Here is a 22,911-nt window from a genome sequence, read left to right on the forward strand (position 1 = left end):
GGCCACTGATTCGGATGTTGACAGCGCCAGGATGAAGGGCGGGGTGAGGAGGCAACAGAGGTGGTGCAGGCTGGGACTCAGGGCTTCAGAGAAAGTGTCACCAGATAAACACGCCAAAGCAGTGATCTGGAAGGACTCCTCTGCATACTGGACTGCAGATAAGTCTCATCCTCAGACCAGAAGGTCTAAGAAGGAGCAGCAACAGGCAGGTTGAAGACAAGGGGGATGAAGGATTTTACACATTTAAAGACAAGACAACCACTCAGGCATCACTTGATCACTTCTATATACTTCTTTTCCAATGTGAAGAAACCATGAGAGCAGTTGTATACAGTATAGTTGAGGTTATTTTGGTTCTCTTATGGAAATAGGTCTGGGGCCAAGGTCAAGCTCAAGAGAACCTAGCCTTTAGCACTGAATCAAACAAGGTGCCAGAGAAGGTGGATTTCAAGACCACACCACCTAATGTAAACGTTAGCCGAGATGCTGTGGTCGATAACAAAGCTCAGTTTAAATCCAAATATTAAGGGAATTGCAGCCCCCAAGGTAACCACACAGAGAAAAGTACACCATCTTTCAGACAAGTATCCAAGGCTGATAATGTTGATAACCGCTTACCACTGTGCAACGTGTTTCCTGAAACCTAAAATAAGTTCACCATTGAAGAGACATAAAGAAATGAGCAGAACTGACATGGTCTTTTTAAATATATCTTTATTTCTCAAACTCAAAGCTTTATTTCATCAAGTTCTAACACATTTTGCATTGACAAGTGATTTCACCTGCATCCCATAAGAAGGTCAGTGGCCATTACACCAAAGAGGAAACCTCACATATCCTAGGAAATTAACATTTGAAAGGCTATGCAAGTATAGAATAACAAAAAAGCTTCCAATTCAGTCTAATCTGTATCTTTTCATCTATAGTAATTTGGAAATTAATGGATAAAAACTTAATTTTCCTAAAGCAGTGATTTTTTAAAAAATTCATGAAAAAAAAAAAAAAGACCAGATTGCTTGAGTTTTAAAACACCCACAGATCCATATTATTTAACGACTTCCTCTTTAGCGGATGGTCTTCTCACCTTCCTATGCAAACACACATGACAATTTGCACCACCCCTCACTAGCCCAGGCAAAACTCCAAGCATTTTCTTTTGCTTCCACTTAAACTATTCTTTAAGTGATAGGTAAACAAGATTTAGAACTTGAACTCAGAAGAAAGCATTTTCTTTCCTGATCCTCACTTTGGAAGTCTCCACAAATAATCCTGAAAAGTTGCCAGGTCTTTTTAAATACATCCCCTGCTACGCACCCCTCCCTTGGTCCTCTGAATGGAACTGGCCGCACTGGAGTATGTTCCAAGGTCAGCTGTGACCTTCTGGTCTCTGCCAGATTGAAAATCGAATCTAACCTTGGCAACTGGATGTTCTTTCACCTCACAGAATCTACCCCAAGGGTTCTTCCCTAGTGTGGAGCCCATCAGATACCCGGGAAGCAATGGCCCCAGGGAGCATTAGGGTCTCTGCTCACAACTAGATAACTATCATTTATTCTCTGGAAGAGGACATTTGAGCTCAGAGTCTAGCTGCACCCTAAAACAAGGCACTGGTACCAGAAAGTTAACTAAAGAGGAGGTATTCCTAAAGTTAGGAAGTTGCTTTCGAGTGGCACCATTTTCCAAAGTTAACAAAGCAGTACTAGGTTAAAATCCTAATCTACCATGAAGGGGCTAGTGCTAGCAGACAGGCTGAAGGACAAGCAGATTCGGGGCTTTAGCAATTTCATTATTATTGCATCACCACAAAACACACGTTCACACACAGTTCTCTGTGACTCAAATCCCCAGGGGGGAAAGAATATCAAACCGGGGGGGAAAAAAAAAAAACCCTTGAATGCCAAACCACATCTGTTACCACACACCAGGAACCCAGCATCTTTCCTACCCGCCTCTCCCCACCTGCGAGGTCCTCCCAGCTGTGAGCCACGCCACCTCCCATGTGCAGTCAGCAGGAACCCTGATTTGAAGGTGTCAGCGATGTAGTTTAGTTTCAGAGTTGAAGTTGTTGAGTGAGGAATAGTGTCTCACTGCCAAGGTAAGATTTAAAGGTGAGATTAAGCTCGAGGCCAGGAATTTAGTGTGTCCTCTTCCGCCAACACATGGGGGAAAAGGTACAGCTTTAATCTCACAGCTGCTCAACCTGATTCCAAGAAGCAGGCTGGGGTAACAAACTGCATGCCTGCAGAAAGCATCAGAAAACTGCTCAGAGTCCTGAAGCAAATGAGGCTGCTTACATTTATATTAGAACTTGCACTTGAACTTTAGTGCCCTTTGCCACTGCCAAGTTTCATATTACTCAACACACAAAGAAGAGGAACCACTGGACTCAGTACAAGTTCAGAGTACCTGGTGCTTGTGTGAGCAGCACAAAAGGCAGGTTCCAGCTAGAATTTCCAGACACCTGAAATTCAAGGTTACCTGTTCCGAGGCAGGCAAGAGGCTCATAGAGCAGATGGAGACACCACTAGACCAGGGTGGTATTTAAAAGTGCAGCTTTGGGTGAGTGCAGCTTTTTACCCTGATGGTTCTAGAACACAGGTCTACTCTCAAACTTCAAAACAGCTGGGCTGACTAAGAACTTCAGGTGAAGGGAGTCTGTCGAGATGGCCATCGTGCAATGGTGGTAAATAACTGGGGGGGGGCTGGGGATTTCTAGCAACTTCTGTGCCTCCCTTCATCCTTAAAGGAGGACTAGTACCAGATAGGAAAAAGATATAAGCAGAAAGAACTCCAAGGACAAACTGGAAATTTAATTACTTGATGCAGTTCTGATCCCATCTTCATCCGGACCCTCGTTACCCTGATCCACAAGCCTTCTAGTAGAAGCAGCACTGACTTCTGTGAGCAAGTGCTTATGCTGGCGGCTTTGTCATATTTCAGAGCTTTGGTTAAACAGATCTGTCATCTTTGTGCAAACATGTTGCCATTTGACCACAATGGCAGCCTTTTAAGGTCATGGATGACCACAGAGTTTTTAAAGTTGGGGCTCACTCTTCACTGCCCTTTTTAACACTGAAGCACCCCAGGACCCGCCTCAATGTAGAACCAGCCTTGACTCAAAGCCAGTGAATTCAAATATAACTACTGGTTCACAGGGAAATAGAAGCTGGTTACACTAAGAAGTGACTTCTATTCAACTAGTCCACAACAGCATGGATACCAACTAAGCCTTGGGTTTCAGTCATGCCCGATCTGCTTTCAAGAGGACCAAGACAACGTATTCCAGAAAAAACCCTGAAAATATAATCTTCAGAAAAAGGTAAACCACTCCTTTTCTACTAAGCATTAAGGTAACTTCATTGCTTCAAGCAAGGAGAAAGCAATCACTCAGGGCTTGGGATTTTTATGGCCACAGGAGAAAGTAAAAATCAGGAGCATGGATTTAATTAAATCACTCAAGAAACTAAGCTGGCTGGCAATATGGAGTTTCTTTGCCCTTGATACCCTAAAGTGATGCTTTCTAAGAGATCCCACAAAAAGCTTCAAAACACAAAGTCCCTTATCCTACTGGGAAAGCAACAGTAGCCTAGAACTCTCCCATTTGCTAAGCTTGCTTCAGACTGGAGATTAACACTGTTTGCCTTCTAAAGTGCAGAGTATAAACAAGTCTGGTCAATCTACCAGAGTAAGGAAGATTATTCTTCTTCATTCTCTCAATTCTTCCCAAATACACCACAAGGAATCCTCTTGAGGATGCCCTGGGGGCTTGGACACACACGAGGCCCCACTGATGGAAGGAGCGTCCACGTCACACACAGCACAGGGACAGCAGGTGCGAATCTAAAGCAATTTTAAACCAGAGAACTCTGCCCGCAGGCGCGGACCATTCCACAGGTCACTCGGATCTACTGAAATCCCTGGATTTGTCTGCTGTCCAAAAAAAGCCTGGAGAAGGAAACCACTATTTTTGAAAAAACAAAAACAGAAATCAGCCAAAGTACTCCGGAAAACACAGCCAGTCATACTTGGAATGTGACCAAAATGGGTTTCCGATTAAAACATGGGAAGACCCTCACATCAGTTACGGCAATGACTCTAGACTCGGCACAATCCTTAGTCTTGGGAAGAGCAAAACAAAAGTGATCAACTGATGAGGGAAACAAAAAAGTGTCATTCAATAAGAATTCCTCACTTTAAAGAAAAGAAAAATTGAACATTCACGTTTCCTATTTACAATCCCCCACCACAATTCTACTGAACATTATGTTGCACAGTTTATTTTGTTTTCAAGTTACATTTCAAGAAAAGGTCTTTTTTTTTTTTTTTTTTTTCTCTCAGCAATATCTCACAATTCCTCGTGATAGCACAGCATCTAGACCATAAACCACTTCCAACCAGATCGTGATTCTCCAGCTATCGGCTTTGGTTTATTGAGGAGAGAAATCCTCAGCTCCGCTGACAGAGACTAAACATAAGCAATTTAGTCCCTTGAACAAAAATTAAGCCACAACCCTCATGTTTACCATTTTCTGTGGGACTAAAACTGACACAAGAAATTAGACCATCCGCACAACTTCCACGTAAGTGCCGAGAACTCCAGGGGAGGGCCGACATCCCCTACCCTAGGCTCCAGTGAGAAGCCCAGCAGCTGGAGACTTCTACACTGCCCACGTGTTTCCCAATCTCAACGACCGCACGGAGCTCAGACGTCCCCGTGCCGATGTTTGGAACACGGCATGTTAGTGTCTGTCTTGGAAAGATGTGGCTAGGTCATAGTTCCTATAGCATTTTCCAAAGTGGCACTGGAATCACAGGTCCCTTTAGGGTTGGCTCATGATATACTGGAGACCCATTCCAATGGGCGCACAAAGAAAAAAAAAAAAAAAAAAAAAAGCAGAGTCAGAGCTGAGTTCCCCTTTAAAAGCCAAACACCTACGTCTAGAAGGAGGCTCCCCTAACCTGAGAGCCCTCGCCCTACGGGGGTCCCCCCTGTGGAAACCCTCGGGTCCCAAGGTTAGTTGCAGGGCAGCCAGGTGGGGTAGGGCTGGCTGTAGGTGACCGGAGGGTGGGCCACGTAGTAGTTGCTGAAGCTGCCGTCACTGACGTAGGGCGCGGGCTGGTAGTAACAGGTGACGGTGGTGGCGTTGGGGATGATGTTGTGCTCGGCCAGCACGCGCAGCGCCAGCAGGGAGATGAGGTTCAGGGTCTGCCTGCGCTCGTGGCCCATGAGGCACACGGTGCTCTCGTTCACCACCCTGCGCAGGGTCATGAGGTAGTCGTACTTGCTCCTCTCCTCCTCCGCGAAGTGGTTCTGCAGGTAGGTCTCCAGCTTCCTCTGCTGCTCGAGGATGTCGGGGAAGTCGATGAAGAAGCGGGAGCACATGTAGCGCTCCAGGGTCTTGATCTCGTCCTGGTCGGCGGGCCTGAAGTCCCGCACCAGGAGGTTGCTGTACTTGAGCAGCCCCCCGCCCCGGATCTCCTCGGGGTTCTTGGTGGCGATGAGTCTGTTCCGCAGGTGGGCCAAGGCTTCCTCGAAGTCCCCGTACACGCTCTCCCCGATGACAGCAGGGTGCAGGTGCTCGGAGAGGGGGCAGCTGGAGCAGTCGTAGAAGAAGAGCAGGGAGTCCAGGATGATCTGGAAAGAGTCCACACTGAACTCGAACTGACGCCGGATGGAGTCCACAAATTTCAGCTCCACGTTCCGCCCGTTCTTGTTGGAGAGGGAGATCAGACTCCAGCGGTCCGTGTCCGTGCACACCTTCACCAGCTTCTGGACGTACGCCTCCTTCAGAGTGACTGGGCTGATCTTGAGCTTGTTCACGCCCTCTGGCAGGAAGTTCAGGAGGGAGCACAGGACCACATCCCTGACCAGCTGAAACTCGGCCTCTGTGGGCAGAGCCACGTGAAAGATGAGGTCCAGGTCTTTGCAACCCAACCCGTTGTCCTTGACCAAGACGTGGCCGGCCGCAGAGCCGTTCAGCCGGACATCCTGCACTTTGATGCCCGCCTCCTCCAGCCGGCCGCGGACCGTCTGCACGATGTCCTTCAGCGTGATCTCCAAGGTGGGGAAGTTGCCTCGTCCATGGATGGGTACGACCTCGGTCAGGACCTCATGCAGCCGGCTCACCTGGTCCCAGGTGAGCACGCTGAAGGACACGCAGTCGCTGGTACTGCTGCTCTCCTCTGCCATCTTGGGGGACGTTCTTGCCGGGGAAACTGAAAGGGAGAGAAGAGAAACAGAGTTAGGACTCACTTCTATGTGGCAAAGCAGCTCCAGGACTCAGAGGTGATGCTGGTTTCTCTCTGAACACCTCCCTTACTGCAAAGTGGCAAAGAGCACCTACTGCCCGGTGCTGACGTTGAGGATTAAATGAGTTTAAACATGTTAAGAACAGCGCCTGCGTGGAGTAAGGACAATACACACACAAACTTACCCTACACCAAATCTGACAACTCCGGACTTTTGTTTTCTGTGGGGTTTGTTTGTTTTGCCCGTTTTGTCCGCGTGAGGGTAGGGTCGGGGGTGGAGCCTGTGTGTGAAGGGAAGCAGACAAACTTACTAAACCTAGTAACCTAAACACAACATTATTCAACAGAGGGTCTATAGGTTTTGCTAATTTTCCTTGTTTTCCATGGAAATCACCTCTCCTGCTTTTGGCTCCCTAACTGCATCCTGAGCTGGTTGATACCTCGGCTACAGTGCCCACACAGAACACAGGATCCACAAGAGAAGCTTCCTTCTCTTCGTGAACAGGTGGATTCTCAACCCTGGGCTTAGTCCTGCTAGAATCAAATACGCCGATATCCTCTTCACTTACGGGAGCTGTCTGCCCCGTAACAAACAATCCTGTTATCCAGGGTAGGACCAAGGAGGTGTCTGAATGACAAAATTCCTGAGTAACAAAGGATTAGATCAGCTAAGCAGTGGAACCGCTCTGCCCAGCAAGGAGGCCCAACACAGGATGTGGAAAAACTCCTCAGGGCAGTGTGATTTTTCAACTGTATTTTGAAAAAGAATCCCTTCAGTCTACCCAAGGAGAACAAAGTTAGCACTCAGTACTAGCAGAAAAACGTGATTCTCGCACATCACCGGCTAGAACCACAAGGTTACCAAAGTAATTTTCAACTAAGTTATATTGTTCAGAAAATGAAACAACAGATTCCCTGGAAATGCTAATATGGAATAACAAAAACGGATACATTAGAAAGTCCAGGTGCTGTGGATCCACATGGGTCCCACATTAGCTAGATGGATGTAAAAGGCTGAGGTGCTGTCTTCAGACTTCACTGCAAACAGGAAGTTTTGCCACCCTCTTCACTTTTCTGACTTGCTAGACACACAAAATCCATCCCAATGACCTGCAGCTTCATTGTTTGGACGCGGCTGCCTTTGAAAGCACGTCCAGCATGCATAGTCCTGGGGTTCCAACTTGGGTTTTTAGTCTTGCACTGGTGCCAGGGACCCTCCCCTTAACTATAGAGCTCAGATCAATGGGATGGTTGTCGATCCATGTTGGGGGCACCATTGGACACACCAAGACGAGCTTTCCAGGAGCTGGCCATCAAGGAGGAGGGTGAGAACACAATGTCTCAATATGAGGCAGTGTGTCGGCGAAAGAAAATGTAATATGAAGGTAGAAGAAGTGTCAGTTGATGGGGGCGAACAGGAAGGCCACAGAGGAGCTCATTTATGGGGCGGGGACACAACCGACAGAAAGGCAACAAGAGCTCTCAGCTGGGGTTGAGGGGCAGAAGGCAGCCGAGACCTGACGAGTTGTCCGGTCCGGCCATCATGCGCCTCTTCTCAAGCCAGATCACAGGCTCCCTGTAGTATGTAGGTTAAGGGACTGAATTTGCTTAGTTGGCCATGGGAAAGTAGATCACGTGATTAAAGCAGGCTCCAGGAAGGCCAGTGGGGGATGGGCACTCTTCTGCTTGCTACTGAAGAATACTTGCCAAAGGGAAGGTAAACGTTTTCCTTCAAACCTGTTTGGACAGCGTTAGAAAGCCCTAGGCTGTCTAGATTATCCTACCAAAGCACTTCTAAGTTAAGGATACCAAGCAAAATTTGTGATGAAATACTTGATGTTTACTGTGGCTGGCCTTTGGTTTCAAGTCAGGTTTGGGACAGTAGAGATCTCTTTTTAATGTGCTCTATATACACTTGGTTCTTTGTGGCCCCTTTAATGATGAGCGTAGCACACACTACACTTGTGCCCACTGCGTAGGACACTACACAATTAAGTTCAAATGATTACAGAAAGGTATGGCTCCAGCTTTGTTTTGAAACACTGCTAAACTATGATTTAGTGACATCGATTTCTGCCAGGTGTGTTGATTTACCTATAAAAATACAACTTGCTTTACTCTGTGTATCAGCTGTTAGTGTGCTTCCAAGGCTCGGGTTTCTGGTATGGGCATAAGGAGTCACAGCAACAGAGGAGCTGCAATTCAGTCAGTACTTGGAAAAGAAGGAACAATTAATTTTAAGAACATCTCTAGGAAGAAACTCAATAATGTTGTAGAGGAGAATAGTTGCAGGAATCACTTTTGAGTCGTGCCTTTTTTTAAGGACTTGTTAAAAAAAGAAGTCATCTAAAGTCAGGACTACTCCCACCTCTAGAACAGTGGCTCTTAACATTAGAAGCAGGACATCTAAGACGAGGGAGAATCTGAGGAAAGCTATCACTCATTATTGGGGCGGGGGTGGAGGGTGGGAGGTGTAGTACATATGCATGAAAATTTTCACATATTTTAAAATCTCTGAAATTGTAGTAGATTCAGAGTTAGAATCTATTTTAGACTGAAAATTTGTAAGGTTCTAATGGGAGGAGGGGCAGGAATAGCCAGAAAAGTTATTAAAAATTGGAATGGTGTCTACTAGCCTGGTAAGAGATATTATGAAGCTACAATAACTGATAACAGCAATGATATTGGCAGAAAAAGGCAGACAAATAGATGAAACAGAATTTTTTAAATCTAGAATGAAAATCTAGTACATAAGGGGATTTAGTGTATAAAAAGGAGGCATTCAAAATAGTAAAGGGAAATTTTTGAGACATCTGGATAGTTATCTAGATTTTAAAAATAAGCAAGGATGGCTCCTTAGCTTGTGCCAATCTAAGATCTAGACGGATGAATCAAAGACTTAAGTGTAAAAGGATGAAACCCTAACAATACTAGAAAAACATGAAATTTATGTAAATTTACATAGAATAGGTATTCCTTTCTAAATCACATAGAAGTCACAAAAAATTGATACATTTGCCTATATAAAAATTAAAACATCTACATGGTGAAAACACCATAAAGACGTGAGAAGACAAAACCAGGAAAATACTTGTAACATTAGACAAAGCAGTCATTTCCTTAATGAATAAGGAGCTCCTACACATCAGAAATACTAGAACCCCAACATAAAAGAAGGGGCAAAGGACAGGAACAGTGGCTCAGACAATTAACATATTCAAACTTACCTTAAGGGATGGGCAAATTTAGACTTCAATGTATCATTTTTACCTATCAGATTGGCAAAGACCAAGCAGCAGACACTTTTGGTACACTGCCCGTGGGTTCCCTCTGAAGAACAACATGGGACTCTCAATTTTAAGTGGACATACTCTTTGGCATAGCAGTTCTACTTCTAGGAAGTCCACTTTGGATTTAATCCTGTGAGTATACTTGCAAGTATGCGCAAGGATATTCACTGAAGAATTATTTATAAAGCTACAAATAGTCATCGGTAAAGAAGGTTAAGTGACTTGATGCATGTATACAACAGGATACGAATGCCTGGAGTTGTCCAGAAGAATGGTGGCTGCTCTGTCTGTATGAATATGAAATGCTTATCAAGACTGATTAATAAAAAAGCAAGTGTGAAACTGTGTGTGTAAAAGCACAAGTCTATGCTTACACAATCAAAATCTTGGAAGGATATCCAAGTAGTTCAGCTTACACCAAATACCACTGCTAGGTTGGGGTACAGGGTATAAAGAAAACTTACTTTATCTCTTTTGAATTTGGAACCTACATAAGTATTAGTTGAAAAAAGTTAAAATCTTATGAGCCATATTCCAAAATCTCTCCCCTTTGAGCCTTCTAATCTGCTACCTTGTTTAACTCCTTCAATTCCTTTCCGCCTAGCCCTCCCCACTATCCCTGTATCCACGTGCCAAAACCAAATACACTTAGAAGCTTCCCCTCCAAGCCTAAACACTGATCTCTAGTGGGGCAGGCAGAGGAGGAGGGACAGCGTTTATCTGGAATGGCTTTTAGTCAATTTTCTACTTTTGCGGTGTTTAAAAGATGATGTCCATTGTTTATCCAAAAAAACCCCAAAACTTTCAAAACAGTGGATAAGTCATCTCATCTAGTGTCATTCTATGTTTAGTATCCAAAAATGTTTTCTGTAGTTTTACAAGAATTACTATTTCTCATTTCAGACATATTATTACAGCTATCCTCATGGTGCTGTTGGTTACTGGCTACAGTTGCAAGAACCTTAATAAATGCAGTAAACACTTTTTCCGGAACCTAAGATGCCTATAGTTGGCATCTTCCATGTCAACAACTTCTGACACATATATGAATAATGGAGTTAACTCTTAGAAAAAAGTAGTCTATATAAAAGCACAGTGCAGAACATGTGCCAAGTCCATGGTATAGTTTCTAATTCTCCCAATTGACTGTGACTTAGATCTGGAGCAGCTCTTAAAGCTATTGAAGGCTCAAATTTAGGCTGAGTTATATTTGTTGTTTAGCTTATTAGAAGAGCCCAAAATAAGTTATCAATGCCTATTAGAAATGAATCCTTTGTTTTCCCTCACCCATCCAAACAATTTCAAATATCAAAAGTACATTTACAGGTTACTTAGACAAACGTGGTATTACCAGAATAAATCCAAGTCATAGGCCCTTAGTGCTTAGATAACACACCAGAGCTTAGTGTAACGGTTTTAGTTTTAATTAACCACTTGAGATCAACATTGATACAATCCCCATATAAAAGAATCACGTGAAACACACAGTCTCAATTCATGAAAGGCCCTGATTAAAGGCAAATTCTAATTAGCAGAATTAACAAAATAGTAACTAGAAAAAAAATTAATTTACAGCCTGGTAAATTCAAACTAAAGTGTTTGATTTCCCTTTACTTGTCTGAGAAGCAGATGCATTGTATTTTGCACTAGAAACTGGGAAAGGTGGGAACCATGATTTCTCACTGATGTGAAAATTCAGGCACCTTTTTACAAGTGAGGATGGCCAACTGCCTACTCAGTTTAAGCTACTTCATCCTCTAAAAAGTTTGACTTGTGATGAACGACTATCTCAGGTTCCCTTGGATTCCCTTTTCTTTTAGCATTTGGCTGCAGCAGGAGGATAAAATACACACATTAGTGGAAAACAAGTTTGTAGAGATGGCAGCAAAAGGTGAGAGGAAAAGACAAACTAAGCCCAAAGAGTAAACCAAGCTCCCTGAGCACACTAACTTACCTTTGTTTCCCACTGCCTGGCACACTCAAGGCAGGTTGATCTGAAAACCAGTTTGAGCCCCCATTGAAAAAAAAAAAAAAAGTTATTTCTAGTCCCGCTCCCTACCTTATCCAGATCCCAGAAGCAAGAGTGACAGAGGCTACGAAAGCATGAGGGGCCTCCGGGTGGGCAACAGGACAGGCAGACGGACAGGTTGGAGATGAACGCTAAGAGCCCTTGTGATACGTCTAGGCCTCACGGTCGAGGGCTGGGGTCAAATCGGCACTGATTTGTTTGCGCCTGGCAGTAGTTGTAGAAATGCCCAGAGTCTCCTTGGCATGTGTGGAGATGTATATCCGTGAAGTTAAAGACGGTACAAATTTAAGCCTAGGTCTGTGACATCTGACATGGAAGCACCAGAAGGATTCATGGAAATGCTGCAGGCAGGGTGAAAGAGGCGCTCTCAGCTACGGCAGCCCAGCTTGCCCACAGACAACTGAGCGGCACCCTCTTCCCCTGACCCTGCTGTGGGCTTAAGAGCACAAAAGAAACTCAAACACGTTACAGCGTTCCTTTGATGACAACATGCTGTTCACCGGATGTTACCCCAACGGCCTGGATCTTCCTAGTGACCCTTTCCAGCTCAGGGTCAGAGACCCAGCCATGCGCGGTAGACTAAGACTGGTGACAGACTCCAAGGGAGGTGTGTATGGGGCACAAAGGCCCCTGCCATCCCCGGCTCCTGGCCCGGGGGGACCCATGCGCCCGTGGCTGCGATCTTCCACACAAACTCTTCTCCTCTGTGTACAACTGAGGGCCCTTTAAGCAAAAAGAAACTACTTCCTTGCCTATAAAAGCTTAGAGAATTTAAGCAGAAGTGAAAGTGCATGGCAACACTCGTCATAACATCCCATCCCACCTCTTCCCTCATCTGGCTGAGGGAATGGAAACCACAGCTCTGGGCCTATTTCTTTTTCTCCTACAAAATGAAGGTGTAGAGGTGTGTGGGCAAGCAGACAGAAGAGTACTTAGTACAAGCCACTTCACGTCCACTCCCATTAATCCTCACAAGCGCTCTGAGGAAGCGACAACTGTCCCTTGTACACAAAGAATAAGGATCAGGAAAGATTAAGCAAACTGACCCCAGATCCTCAGCTCTGGACCTAATGTTCTGACTCTTGGAACTGGAAACAACTTCCACCAAGGTCAAGTTCTGCCACTGGTGGGCGGCAGCTGGGGAGAAGGCAATAAGCTCTTAAGCTACAAACCCACACGTACACTGGGATGACCAGTGCTTACTGCTACCAAAGTGATCTTTTCTAAAACAGAAATTGTACTGGTCTTATCCAAAAAAAGGAGCTACCTTCTGCCAACTATACAACTGCAACGCCTTGTCTTCCCATCGGCCCTTATCCCCACTGTACACGCTGAAGACAGCAAAGCTTCGGTCAACCAGCCTTTACTGCTGCTTGAGTGCAGGCTCTTCCTGTAGAGACGGCCACAGCCAGGGGACACCAAATGTGACTAGATGTTTGGCCAGGTGCCCTATGAGCCACCAAACTATTTGACAATGTCCCAAACAGGCAGCGAGACAGTGCTGTAAGTTCATCTGGATCAACCCATCCAATTCCTACAACAATCCTGTAAGGGAGATACTATTTCCCTACCTTCATAGGTGGGGAAACTGGAGAACAAAGAGGATACACACATTGTTAACTGTCCAAGGACGCACTGCCGGGAAGTGGCAGAAATGGGACTTAGGAGGCTTCCTAGGTGGCAGACAGCTTTGGTATATGTGTTGGGGTGAGGGCAGGGCTTTGGAGGTAAGCTGGTTGTTCAGGTAGTTGTAGGAAGGAGATAGCAATAAGAAGGAAAAAGAGAAGAAATGTATGAAGCTTTGTTATCAGAGGGTGGGAAAAGTTGGCCAGAAGTGTTAAGGCCCCCTGCATGGAGTAAGGCCAGACGGCAAGTGCCGAAAGCAAGGCAGAAGCATTTAGAATGAAAGTAACTAACAACTGTCAGTACAGAAACTCTCTCCCTCAAAACCATCATGCAGGGGACTTCCCTGGTGGCACAGTGATTAAGAATCCACCTGCCAATGCAGGAGACACAGGTTCACTTCCCTGGTCCGGGAAGATCCCACATGCCGCGGAGCAACTAAGCCCGTGCGCCACAACTACTGAGCCTGCGCTCTAGAGCCCGTGAGCCACAACTACTGAGCCCGCGTGCCGCAACTACTGAAGCCCACGCGCCTACAGCCCGTGCTCTGCAACAAGAGAAGCCATTGCAATGAAAAGCCCGAGCGCCGCAACAAAGAGTAGCCCCCGCTCACCGCGGCTGGAGAAAGCCCGTACGCAGCAACGAAGACCCAACACAACCAAAAATAAAAAAAACAAATAAAATTGATTCTTTAAAAAAAAAAAAAAAAAACCATCATGGATTTGGGGGTGCATCCAGCCTGATGGGAGCCACCAGAATGAACATAATTAAGTATAGTCATGCGAATGTTTGTTGTAAAGGAACAATGGCTGAAAGATGAAGGCCTAGGAGCCTCATTTCTGAGGAAGCTCCAGGATACCAGCCAGGTTGGGAGGCAGTGGTGATTTCAGAGAAAGCAAGTTCTGAAGGGAGAGAGAAGCCAGGAGTGGAAGGAGCTGGGATAGTCAGCTTACCGGGCAAGCATTAAGAGGAAAAAATAATAGCACAGGAGAGAGCTTTTAGGAATGGGCTGATCCTGGTCTGGATCTGCAACTAAGGCACATGCCCTGCTCACAGAATAAAGGAACAGCTGCTGGGAGTCACTCTGGTGGCTGGAAGATCAGGATTGTGAATCTGCGGATGAAGCAACAGAACAAGACACTCTCTGCAGACAAGAGGGTAACTTTATCAGATCCAAGAACAAATAACCCAACTGGAGCTGCAGAGAGAAGGTAGGTAGATTGGCAAGAAGTGATCAGGACCCCAGGGGCTGGCACAGGAAGGAGAGCTGGAACAGACTTGAAACAGAAACAGCCTGGAACAGACTGACAAAGGCCTGCACGTTGAACCTAAGACTGGACACCTGCCCCTTTTCCCACCTGTGTGCAGTCTGACCCTTGAGATCCTTTCACCCTCGAGAGACAGCCAGGGACTTGGAAGGACCATGGACTTGATATACGTTGCAGCAGATAAGTGGGCAAAAAGGAGAAAAACTAGGGTCAACAGGGATTCAGCCTTCTGCAGAGAAATCCTCCCTTACTCCTTGAATTCCTAGGGAGGTGAAGGTCGAAGTCATCTAGGACCAGAGGGCAGCCTGAGGAAGCCTTTTGTCTGCCAGCTGCCAGCCCTTCGGCAGGGCCCCTGGCCCACCACCTGGGAGGAGGCCACATTCTGGAGACTCTCCCACTGCCCCCAAACGCACTACAGAGTCACAGATAACTGAGACGCACACCTGTGGTTCATGTACCTGGAATAAGAGTTTCGATTAGTAGACAGCCCAAAGCAACAGAACCAGATAAAATGATGCCTTGTTTATTAAAAGGACTAGAAAATGTATTCTTTGTTAACTTTTTGCAAGAAGTTATGCTTACAGCTGCTCGCTCAAACACCCACAAACACACGCTACCTCAGTCCAAAGATATAAGTGCCCCACGCCACAAAGCTGTGCCTGGGGAAAACTGCTCTCAGTCAGTGACACAACAAACCCCGCAGGTGGTCTTTTCTCACTCAGCTCCAGCACATTCAGCCAGAGGCCTCCACCTGTTTTCTCAGCGTTATCAGTATCCTCCTAGCCATTCAGCACTGATGTGTACTAGAGTCTAAAAACTTGGTTCAATTCCCACGGCACTGGGGATGCTGCCTGAGCCAAAGGCAAAGAGTGTCCCGGACGGAAGCAGAAGCGGGAAGAGAGGCCAGTGCCCCCTCGCTCTGCCCAGGCTTTCCCAGTGGGAGGGCCCTCACAAGCGCTCCCTCCCCACTGATGCCAACATCCAGTCTTCACGGTTATCAATGCCTGGGCCCCGTCCACAGACACCCGCCCCGAGACGACTCCAAACAGAAAACTCTTTCCTGTCTTTCAAAATAGGACGCTTAAGTAAGTGTGGTTGGAGAGATAACGCTGGAAGAACTCATGCTGTGGCAGCAAAACAGCATGAGACAGAATAAAAACACTGTCCCGGATGTTGTAACAGGGACACCACAGAAGTTCAAGTGCTTAAAGGAATACCCTGAATCGTTGCAAATGTAAGTATTAACAAGGTCAGAACACAGATATCTCTGGATGGGAGAGAGGCATAGAAGCCTTGATTTTTCCAAGGTGTCAGCATGATTAAGTGCTACACACTCAACTTGAACTGGAAATAATCCTTGTTGCTCCTGGGTACCTCTCTCCCTTCTACCAAATGCCTCTTTCTAAATCAGAGATGTTACCAGTCTGAACTCATTTAAAGAGATCCCCAGAGCTGGCCCTACAGTTTTAGAGACTGACTAGGCTGAGAAAAATAGGACAATTCCTAGGAGACTTTACCGTAAAGATGAACAAGTTTACATACAATCGGTAGGGTTTAAGGGCTGACAGCCTCCAGGTTTTATCAAGGGCTGTGTCCACAAACTAATTTACCATCTAACTTTCTAGTTTAGAGCTTTGAACTGTTGTTAGTTGTCCAAAAGGAGGACCTCAGTCAGCTAAAGGCCCCACCTCATCACCAGCAGCGTCCCGTGGGCCTTATCAGGAAAGGGACCAGCACTCTCCGTTGCTCAAATGTAGCATTTCTCCAACTTTGGCCATATACCCCCGTTTACCGATACCTAAGCATGAGCTGCCTCCATTTCAGTGAGGATGCTAATTACAGACAGTTCCATCCCAGTTTTAGTTTTGCACAGAGCCTTCCCTGCAGAGTTAACTTTCTCATAGCAGGTACCTGACCTCCAGGTACTGAGCATGGCGGCAGCCCAAGTGAACATCACCAGGCTCAGTGGTCCTTCTGACATCATCACAAATACTGCTAAGAACAGGAACTCGGGTAGGAGGGCAGGGGAGGGGGGGAAGGAGTGGAGGGGTAGGATTAAAGTGAAGGAGCGAGACCATGGAGTGGTAGCTACTTCTGCACCAACTGCACATGAGGAGGCCAAACCGCCTTGTCTTCGGCGTCTTCACCTGTGTGAGCCGTACAAGCTGTGCATGTGTCTCACTGGGATGCTTATCACCAAATTAGCATTTACCAAGTCACGTGCTGCTGTTATCAGGCATCTTGTAGACACCTTTCACATGAAAGTTATTTTCTCTCCCATTTTCAAAGTTTAATTGTTGATAAGTTTTAATTGTTGGTAAATTGTTAAGAGTCCTGGTCCCCTGCCAATCTCAGAAGATTTTATCTTCAGTGCTTCGAAATTCTGTTATTACCTTATGATTATTCTCTAAGAAACTACAGAAAAACAAGAGAACAAGCACTGGACTAGGACTCAAACATCCTGTGTTCAGTGTCAGGTCTGACTCACACAGTGAGTGATTATCAGCAGGGGGGCCACAACGACTGAGCTTCCTTTCGTTCTGTCAGATGTCTGAGTACCTACAACATTCCGAGCACTGTTCTAGGAGCTTACGGTCTATCGGGAAGCAAGAGACCAAGATCTCTGCCCCTGCAGAGCTTAGATCCTAGCTCACCCTCTCCCTCCAAAACCTCGTGTTATTAACTCTTGCCTCCCACGCGAGGAGAATCGGGATTTGACAGTGAAACATTTCTGCAGATGGTCTAGATCTGTGCCACCCAATAATGTATCCACAAGCTGTTGGGCGCTTGAAATGGGACAAGTCCAAATTGAGATGTGCTGTGAACGTAAAATACACACTGGATTTTGAGGACTCCGTACCAGGGGAAAAAAAGTAAAATAACTCATTAATATTTTTATATTGATTACAAATTGAAAAGATAGTATTTGACATGATGGGTTAAACAGAATTATGTTCACCTGCTTATTTTTACTTTTTAATGTGACTACTAGAAACTTAACTGCAACTCATATTTCTACTGTCCTTCTTACAATGAAGAAACTGAAGAGGTAGAACCTAAAGGGGCAGTGGCGCTTCCAGGACCAGAACCCAGCTGTCCTCACAACTAAAGCAGCCTCAGAAGCAGGGAGGGGGTAAGGATGAAGAAAACAAAGGGTCTGGGCAAGGGAGATAAGCAGCAGCGCCAGTGCCCCACCCAACACCCCCAGGGCCGGCACCTGGACACACAGCAGGTGTCCAGTTAGCGCCCACTTCATCTCTGCATGTGGGTCAGCAACCTTCCCAGGACTGGCCAAGCCCACACAGGGTCAGCCGGCTGCGGTGGTCCTGATGCCCACCTCCTCAGCCGTCGCAGCTCAGGGATAAACAGGGTGTGTCTGGAGGATAAGGGGTAGCCAGCCAGGCGAGGTGGAGGATTACCTCTTCTCCCACCCTGGTAAGGGCTATGCAAGGTGAGAGGAGCTTATGACAACACGAGAGGGTGGGAGCAGTTCAAGATTCATGGATAATTTTCTTCTCAAAATGTGTTTACAGGGAGCAAATATAGAGACAGATACGGAACTTTTTGCCCTCATCCAATTTAAGATAAGGTTTGAAAAAAACTAGAAAATAAGGTACAAGGTAGAACTGTAAAGACGTACTGATGAGAAGAGGCGTGGGATAAGGGGATCCCCAGATAGGGTAAGATCAAGACGCCTCTGAGAAGGGTCCAAAGCTGGATTAAAATAAAGTTTGGTGAGGAAGAAGGAGCATTAACTTGCTCACATATTTGAGCGTGTATTTCCATGAGGCAAGGTAGGTCAATTAGGAAGGGAGGTCAGGAAAGAAGAGAAGCTCAGAAAGGTACAGGTCCTCAAAGGAGCGCATCTTCTAGAGGGAGGGGCAGTTCCCCTGAGCCCTGAAGGTGTTGGAGGTGCCGGGAAGCAGAGCTGCCCAGAGGCAGGGAGAGGCGCTGGGCTAGCGTTCTCGTGGAGCTGCTGTCTGCAGCCCTAAACCAGGTCAGCGATGGCAGCGGGAAACAAAAAGTTAAAAAGAGAAAGACTCAGCAGAACGAGCCCCCAAGTGAATGTGGAGAGGGAAAGGCTGAGTGCGCGTTGTGAGGCCGTGCTGGGGTGGATGGGCAGCGGGAAGAGCTTGGAGGGCGCGGGTCTGGAGCTCAGCCTGAGGAGTTTCAGCTGTCGGCCAATTAGTCGTCACTGCTCCTCGCTCCAAACCTACACCCCTGAGGCCTCCGTTTTTAAAAAGGCCCCGAAGCCACTCAGCGTTTTGGGCCCGGAGCTTGCGATCCAAAAATGTGTGCCAGCACCTTGGCCCATCAGGACGCCATCTCCTGAAGTGTGCTTCCCTCTCTGAGAGGAATGGCAGTCGGATGCCAGCAGAGCACTGGATCCAGTTAACAGGCACTCCTGCGGAGTGCCAGGTCCTGCACTGGGCATTCAGCAATGAGCATAGACCCCTGCCTTCCTGGGGCTCACACGCCAGTGGCTGCAACAAACCGGCAAAACCCGAGTGCCTCAAGGACATTCTGAGGCAGACCCAGCTCCTCTTGCATCCAGAGCATTTCCACAGGGCTTTTCACATACCATTCCCTTGGCCTGCTTGGCACCTGGCACAAACTACTACCTAGGAAGCACTTAACCACTTATGGACTCAGTCACTGTTATCCAAGAAATAAACACTTTACACAGTTGGGTGACCAAGACTCCCAAAGGCTCCGAGACTAAAAAACATCCTACACAGAGAGTTGCTTAACATCAGCAATTATTTCTTCACATTAGTTTTTCCCTATTGTTCCAAGAGGTTCTGCAAACAGTTCTAGAACAGGCTACAGGGCCCAGCTGTACAAAATCTATTAATTCTAAACAATTCATAAGGCTTCCTTACACAGTTGGGCTACACAAAGATGCTTCCTCTAAACCATTTAAATTTCAAACATAAGCTTCCTTATTAATGCATGTAGTGAAAAGATAAAAACGTTTGAAACCAGAAATTCCACAAGCATCACAAGAGGTCAGCACTACTGCTGTACCCAAGTGGCTTTAAACACATGAACATTTCTTTAAACACAGAGGTGTCTGCTTCATCATAATACTGCTTATGCCCATTTATTTAACATGTTACAGTCAAAACACCAAGATGGCAGAAAGCATTTTTCTATATTGCCTTGTTTATCTCAGTGACAACACATAAAAGCAATGGACCTTATCTAACCAGAGTAATGTTTTATCCCAAGTAACACCTCAGACTCTGCATTGCTTCCCCTTAAGCCCCGCCCCATCCCCCCCACCCCAATAACAACAACAACAGATACACCCCAGAGTCCCGTGTGAGACCAAGAAACCCAAACCACAGCATCACAAGTTTAACTTAACTCATGAAACTAGTCCCGGGCATCCATAAGATGTTTTCTCGGCAACACAAAAAGGGTTTACCACGTCCGTTCGCTGCTCTTGGCTTGTCATTCTTTAGTGACTGACACCATGCACAAAACATATCAAAGATGAAAATGAAGACAGGGTACTACTTAGTTGAGCAGTTGAAAAAATAATGGCATTTTCTAATTTAGTATCGAACGTGCCCAGTTTCTGGCACTGGGAGAACAAGGACGCTACAGTCCACTCTAAGTTATCTTTACTGCGGCGCAGTTCCTTGGACTCTCAGAAGTGCGAGGACTTCTCTGTTCTGATGGGTAGTGCATGATGTGCACAGTCTGGCCTGGCCTTGAGCACTGGGGGAAGGCAGGCTCAGTGGGGCACTACTGGGAGGTGGGGCAGGGGAGCTTCTGCAACTCAGGATGTGATTTCGGTGGCTACCTGTACTCACAGGCGAGCTGAGCACATTAGTAGGCAGAGCCATAGGTGCTCAACCAAATCACGGTCATTCTGACAAACAGGCCAAACGCCAATCCTTTCCTTCAGTTACCCCAACTTAATCTCTGGATACAAGGCGGGTTTTGTGGAAGAAATTCAACATACAGAGTGCTGCTGTTCGCTCTATGGACACACACTAACTTATGAAATTAGGAACCTTTGTTTGGGGTAACAATTTAGAGGCCTTCTAGCAGAGAAAAAAGTTTTTTTTAACTTTGAGGTTAAATTTACCCACAGCTACCTGAAAAATTATATATAATCTACCAAAATCTGCTTTCTAAAAACTCTTTTATTGAGAATAAATGGACTCTAAAGATGTGGGTATACCTTAAGACACAAGGTTTCAGTTATCTCAAGTAAAAGCTTGACTCCAGAGATACTAAGCTCTGCATCTTCACAAACAAGAATGTCTAAGGGCAGAACCCCTGCTGGTCCACCTCAGAGCTTCCCTGAAAGGGAAGAGAAAAGTCAGCGTTCTCTAGTCCCCACCCTAACCCCTTCGATGGCAGGGTCTCAGGGTCTCCAGTTCGGGTCTCATTCCCTCGGTAACACCTCTGGGGGTTTAAGAAGGCACAGTTCCTGGTAAGCGCTCCTACCACCCTGACGGCTGCCTGGCTGGCTGCCTGGCTTGCTTCCCTGCCAAGTTACTCACGTTGAAAGGTTAGTGTAGCCAACAATGGCCACTCACATCCCCCCTGCAGGGCAGCTGGGCCAAGCCAGAAGTCTACTTCAGGAGGATTTAATAATCTTCACTTTATTTCCTGGGGAGGTTCAGGCTCCCAACCCACCTACCGAATATCCTGAATACCAACTGTCACAATGCAAATGATTACGAAGTCTTTATAAACGCGTACTGTAATAAGTGCTCTTGAACAGTCCACGGTTTGCATGCTATAACTCCATAACAGATAAACAAACGTTAAAAGGCAGCAGGTCCCTACTTAAGACAAAGATTTAGTCAGCCCTGCAGAAGTCTTCCTCCGGACAAAAACAAAAAGGGGGGGGGGGGGCGGAAGGGAACCGAGCTGATCCTTGCCGCGGGGTCCAGCCCTAACGGTCGGTTCTAGTGAGCCCGGCTCAACTCGCGTTCTCCAGAGAAACTCGCCAGGCATTTCCCCGGAAGTCCTCCCTTCCTTCGAGGTAGCGTCGTTTTGTTTTCTCCGGCAGGCGTTCTGCGTTTAGGTGTACAGGCTACCAACCTGTACTCGTCAGGTTCGTCCCCCTCCTCCGACTCCCTCCCACTGCCGCGATCTGGACTGCGACACCTCCTGGGCACCGTGCCTCTAAGCCGCCCGCGGCCCCGCTAGCCGAGTCCACTTAACGGCCGTGGCTTTCAGACTACAGGCTAAGCAAGTTTCACTCCTCAAAGGGGAGGAACCAGGTCACGGACGCAGTATTCCCGAGAAGTTTCCGAGAGGAGCGCAGCGCACGAGTCACTCGCTTGGATCACTTTGCGGCTCTCGGTGTCCCCAGTCTAGAGCGAGTGCAGGAAAAGTTAGGGATCTCCGCCCTCTCCTTAAAACCCCGGCCCAGGTTCCGAGCCTGGGGACCACCCCTCCCCTCCCCGGCCAGATGCAGCCCCTGAACGCTGCGTCTCCAACTGCGCCCTCCGAAACCGCCGCCGTCGAATTCGCGCCCGGCCGACCGGCCGAGGTGTGCGCGCCCGCGGGAGCGCCGGGGCGAGCCCGAGAGACCGCAAGCAAGGCAGGGGTGGGGCGGGCGCCGTCGGACCCGGGGAAGGTGCTGAAGGCCCCCATCACACACTCTTCGGCCGCCCGGCCCGCGCCCGGCCAAAGCGCAGCCTGCGCGATGCGCGGAGTAGGAACTCACTGAAGTTTGCCAGACCCGGCCGAAGTCTCTGGAAAGTTGTAGCTCCCTCTCGGAGCGTCTCGCCTGGCCCTCGGGGGCGGGCTGTTTAGGGGGCGGGGGTGACGTCGCGGGGGCTGGAGGGGAAGGGAGCACAGGGGCCTGGCACCTGTCCGCACCTCCCCTGTGGCCACCGTGCCCCCACCAGGCTTGGCCAACACTGTAGCTCCGCTCGGCCGGGGCAGATTTCCGCCCCCCCACCACCCCGAGGGCAGAACTCGCGGCTCTCCGGAACCGCGCATCCTCGCAGCTTTAGAGGAGGGGGCCGTGGACTCACCTGGGCAGCAGCGGAGGAGACCACAGAGGCAGGTCCTTGGCGTGGGCAGCCCCCAGCAGGAGCGGCGCGGTCACTACAGCCCCCAGGCAGCGGCACAGAGTGAACCGTCCTGCCGCCGCCCCCTCCGTTCTTAAACGGCCTGACCACGCCCCCGCCCGCCACGACCGCCCCAACCCCCGCCCCTTAGCCTGCCCTCCCGGGGGAGCGAGGGGCGGGGCGGGGCGGAGCCGTCGCCCAAGGGATCCTTCCGCCTGGGCGCTGACGGCGAGGGCAGGGCGAAAGGTGCCCTCTGATTGGCTCCTCGGGTGAATGGTTGCCGAGAGACGAGTAAATCTTCGGCGGCTAGAAGGGGCAGGGGTGCCAATGGGGGTAGCACTACGCAGGCGCAATAGAGAGGGGCTGCGTCGACACCCCCTTAACTTTGGAGCTGCTGGGACTCC

General features: G+C 47.7%; 1 protein-coding gene across 3 annotated transcripts; it reads right to left on the bottom strand.

The window, feature by feature from the left end:
• Positions 1-696: 696 nt before the first annotated feature.
• On the bottom strand, positions 697-22,610 carry TENT5C (terminal nucleotidyltransferase 5C). 3 transcript variants are annotated; one of them, XM_082459636.1, is made up of 4 exons: positions 22,472-22,590; positions 20,656-20,777; positions 6,435-6,530; positions 697-6,216 (listed from the first exon to the last, which is right to left on the bottom strand). In XM_082459636.1, exon 4 carries the CDS (start codon positions 6,188-6,190, stop codon positions 5,015-5,017), a length of 1,176 nt encoding a protein of 391 aa, XP_082315762.1. In that variant the 5' UTR covers positions 6,191-6,216; positions 6,435-6,530; positions 20,656-20,777; positions 22,472-22,590; the 3' UTR covers positions 697-5,014. The 3 variants fall into 3 exon arrangements, with proteins under 3 accessions (XP_082315762.1, XP_082315760.1, XP_082315761.1); XM_082459634.1 differs by lacking the exon at positions 20,656-20,777 and having other exon boundaries at positions 22,472-22,610; XM_082459635.1 differs by lacking the exons at positions 6,435-6,530; positions 20,656-20,777 and having other exon boundaries at positions 22,472-22,608.
• Positions 22,611-22,911: the final 301 nt, after the last annotated feature.

This window comes from Balaenoptera physalus (assembly GCF_965194825.1).
Source record: "Balaenoptera physalus genome assembly, chromosome: 1".
Lineage (NCBI taxonomy): Eukaryota > Metazoa > Chordata > Mammalia > Artiodactyla > Balaenopteridae > Balaenoptera > Balaenoptera physalus.

What these genes read in the sequence shown, in the direction of transcription:
- TENT5C (XM_082459634.1), bottom strand. Translation starts at nt 6,190, where the DNA reads ATGGCAGAGGAGAGCAGCAGTACCAGCGACTGCGTGTCCTTCAGCGTG.